The 4,145-nt window shown below is 51.4% G+C and overlaps 1 protein-coding gene across 1 annotated transcript in view; it reads left to right on the plus strand.

The window, feature by feature from the left end:
• Positions 1 to 4,145, plus strand: part of SSBP3 (single stranded DNA binding protein 3) — a 166,535-nt gene that overhangs the window by 1,491 nt on the left and 160,899 nt on the right. The window contains exons 2-5 of the mRNA XM_010847196.1: positions 117 to 179; positions 396 to 602; positions 826 to 887; positions 3,647 to 3,731. Coding sequence (XP_010845498.1) covers positions 117 to 179; positions 396 to 602; positions 826 to 887; positions 3,647 to 3,731 — 417 coding nt within the window. The remainder of the gene's footprint in view (positions 1 to 116; positions 180 to 395; positions 603 to 825; positions 888 to 3,646; positions 3,732 to 4,145) is intronic.

Consider the following 4,145-nt stretch of genomic DNA (forward strand, 5'->3'; position numbering starts at 1 on the left):
CCGCGCCCTCCGGGGCGCCGGGCTGGGCAGGGACGGCGGCGCCGGCTTGGCCCTAGATTGGGGGACAGTTGTTTTGGGAGGAGGTGGTGAGGGCCGCCCTTTGGTGCCCTCTCCAGAGCGCGCAGAGCACCCCGGAGTCCAGGACTGAGTCTCCCCGGACCCTCAAAACTGGGGAGAGGGTGGGTTGGTGGCAAGGAGTAGGTCGGGAAAAGAAGCGAGGCTCTGGGGTCGGGCGGTTTGCGAGTTTGAGAGACCTAGGTGGGTTTGGTCCCGACGCTACTTGGAAGTTCAAGTTCGGGGGCTGCTCTGCAGCCCCCGCGGCTTGAAGTAAACGCGTCTCCTGGTACCCACCCCCTAACTGCTCGCACCCTTGGCCCCAGGCAGGACCGAGCTAGCTGCTCACCTCTGGTCGGGGCCACAGTGGGACAGCACGGACAGGGCTGGAAGCCGGCTGGCACGGTCCAGGAGCGAGCACCCAGTGTGATCTGACGCCTTCCCTCTCTCTCTGTGCCCCCTGCCCACTTTCCAGGTTAGCTTTATATGTCTACGAATATTTACTGCATGTAGGAGCACAGAAATCTGCACAGACCTTCTTATCGGAGGTGAGTGGAACTCCCCCAATCATCCAGTTTCTTGACACCCCCTCCTCCCCATCGTTCTTAAAGCCTTTGTTTTCTGGAGCAGCCACTGTGGCCACCATTTTGAATTTTTATCACCTTTTGGCATTTATTGTTAGTTGGTCTTCACAGCCTTTTGGCTCCGGGAAGCCCCCAGCCCACCCCTTCCTTCTGCTGCCCTGATCTGTCTCTGTTCCCTCCATTCTAGATTCGATGGGAAAAAAACATCACGTTGGGAGAACCGCCTGGGTTTTTGCACTCGTGGTGGTGGTAAGTTTGTGATAGTTTTGTGTGTGTGTGTTTGTTTTCTTCTGAGCCCCCCGGGGTCCAAGTGAACAAAGACAGGGGGTCTGGAGCAGGCTCCCTCTGCTTTAGTCCTCAGCATTGTAGAGAGCAGGACGCCTCTGGGCCCTCAGACCAGGACTGGCAGAGAAGGGAAAGGGCAGAAGAGGTCGATGCCTAAAGTTTCTGCCTCCTCTTTTCCCAGTGGTGAGAACCTACTAATCGTGCCTGGTGTTGCAATAGAACTGCCTTACTTTTACATCTCACTCTGAAGCAGTAAGCATGGGCTTGGAAAAAACCTGGAAGGATTTTTGTCAATTCTGCATGCTGCTTTAATTAGAGGGAGTGGGGGTGGGGCAGGACCCGTGGCGGGGATACCAGGTCTGTTTTACAACTGGCCTGTCCCTTCCTTTTTCTCCTATAAGCTCGAAACTTTGAGAGAAAGATCCAGGGGGACCTTTTCCAGGCACCCTGAGAAAGAGCAAGACGAGGCTGCCACTTCCTCTAAAGATACTGATTCAGACTGACTGGATGTTCCCGCCCCCAAACCCCCACCCCTCTAAATAGCCCTAAAACCTCCAGGTTTCATTTTATTGAGACCTGGCAAATGCCTGTCCTTGGTAGTTGGGGGCTGTTTCTGTGACCCTCTCCCAGGCCCCTGGGCCTGCCTGCTTGGGACCACCAGAGATCTGCTCCTGGTTTGCAGTCCCCCAGGAGGGAGGCTTAGGTTTAGCTGGAGCAGTTGCTTTGAGTGTAAGACTTGGGTGTTTTGTGGGACCGATTGGTGGAGTCTTTGACATCTTTTTCAAAAGGAAAAGAGAGCAGAGTGGCTTTTGATATTTTGCTGGAGTTCAGTGCCCCATCTTGGGATCTTAGCACATTTACCTGACCGCCAGCTCGGGTTACTGTTTCAAGTGTCTTTGAGATGCAGGGGGATGAAGTGTCTGTTCTAACTTGCTGCAGAGAAGATGAGTTTTTAATTACTTCTGCCAACCTCACAACTGCAGAGTTGGAGGCGTTTGGTGTGGTGTAAGGATTCTACCTGTAGGAGTGGGTGGCCAGTCTTCTGTGCTTTTGTTTTCTGAGAGGAGTTGTGTGGTTGGGGCTGGCCGGTCCGGCCACCACAGACTTTGCAGAAACTTAGGCTTATGAGTAAAAATTACTCAGAAGGGGCCAGGGAGTTTGTCGTGTTAGAAATGTAGCATGTAGAGGAAGTTAATCAAATGTGTGCAGCCTCAGAGCACAGAAAGGAATGTTCTGCTGTTAGTAGGAGTAGAATGTCCTCCCTCTGCAGTTAGTAAAAGTTCCCGATTATCCTGTTCTGTGCTTAATCACTGCCTCCCCCTGCCCACCCCCGCCCCCCCCCCACACACATACACAGCTTCTCCAACCTTATCTCTGCCCTGGGAACTAGAGTGTGTCGTGCCGGGCTCCGGCAGTGGGGACTCTGTGATTTGACACCGAGCAGATGACCGCAGCCTTTGGAGTGGGAGGAAGCGGTGGAGCAGATCTGAAGAGGGCCAGGCTGCGTTCCTCGCGCACCTGGAGTGAGATGCTTGTCCGCTGACAGACAGAACTGGCAGTTGAGATGGTTTCTTCTGGGCTGGCTGTTTGTGATGACGACAGGAGCGCTGGTCCAGGAGTCAGACCTCCGCTCTGGTGCACACTTTACCCTTCAAGCGGGTTCCCATCCCTGGGCCTCGGGCTCTTGACCTGGAGAGGGTTTCTAAGGCTGCTTGTTGATACCACTGACGACCTCATGTTTGTATAGGGTTTTATTGGTTGACAAAGGATTTGTCTGTCTGTTTTCACATAATGCAAAGCGTTGGGGTGACCATACAGAAATCACAGAGGGGAGTTAGGCAGGGAAATCTCCCCCCTAACCCTGCTTTTGCTGGACAAGTGGCTGTCTGAGGGTGGGGGTGGGCTTTATATTAATGTGGAAAAACAAGATACTTGGTCATCCATAACCTCACCTTTGGGTGATGGATTTATGTTCTTTGATGGGCAGGGGAACAATGGTTTTTATATAGGAATGCCTTGGGGGAGGGCCTAGGTGAGAGTGCGGGTGAGCTGGCAGGGGTCCGTGGGTGGCCAGCCCCAACCACACAACTCCTCTCAGAAAACAAAAGCTCAGAAGACCCGCCACCCACTCCTATAGGTAGAATCCTTACACCACACCAAACGCCTCCAGGGTATGGGCTCTGGGTTAAGAACCTGGAGGCTCTTTTTATTGCCAGAGTCACCCAGGTTTCTGTGTATATGAATCATAGTCGTGACTTTGACAATTTAATCTTTTAATGAAATGCAGCCATTTTGGGTGGAGGTGGGGGTGTTAATAGGAGCACAGATGAGACGGGCATGGATTTGCATCCGGATTCCTCCGTGTCCTCCCTGGGCATCCGTGGGTGTGTTGTACTAATGGGCTTGAGCCTTAGTTGCCCTGTGTATAAAGTGGGAATAAAATCACCCACCTTACAGCTCTTGGGGGTTACAAGCAGTGTCATGGGCATGCACATAGTAGGTGCTTGAAGGGTGAGAACTATTGCTCTTACTACAAATGCCAGGCTGTCGAAAAAGGTTGGGTCCATTTTGTTTTGTAGACTGAGTTTGCCCAATGAAGGCTGAAAAGGTGGAACTGAGCCTTGGGGAGACCTGGTGCTGTTAGTACCATGCATTGAACACTTGCTATTGGGCACACAAGTAATAATTAGTAACTTGATCTTATTTTATTTTTCGACTTGCAGTGTATTTTGGGACCTTTACTGTGCAGCTCCTGAAAGGCGAGACACTTGTGAACATTCAAGTGAAGCAAAAGCCTTTCATGATTACGTGAGTAACAAATTTTTAATCCTGGCAATAATTACAGGGTTGGATAGCTTGAACTTCTTTAGTACCGAAAGCAAATACACAGCCGGTTGGCAGTGGTCTTTGTTTTCTCCTTGCCTTTCTTTCTGTCCTGCCCACCTCCCTGCTGTCCTCGCCCCGTACCCTCCTCCAGCAGCTGTCTAACTTGGTAAACGGTATTTCATAATGTTGTAATTATGGAAAAGAGCATAGACACCTATCTGGAGCATTAAATGGCCTTGTGCAGGGCTCAGCCCTGTGCAGTTTATGTTCTGATTGAGCAGTCTGCTGGGGGATGGGGGTGACCAACCCTCTTTGGTGCGGGTTTGTGAAAAAGTTGACCACAGTCAAGAAAAATAAAAAGCAGATATGAAACTTTTGTTTTGGAGTAGAAGGTGT

The sequence above is a fragment of the Bison bison genome, unplaced genomic scaffold, assembly GCF_000754665.1.
Source record: "Bison bison bison isolate TAMUID 2011002044 unplaced genomic scaffold, Bison_UMD1.0 scf7180017864244, whole genome shotgun sequence".
Lineage (NCBI taxonomy): Eukaryota > Metazoa > Chordata > Mammalia > Artiodactyla > Bovidae > Bison > Bison bison.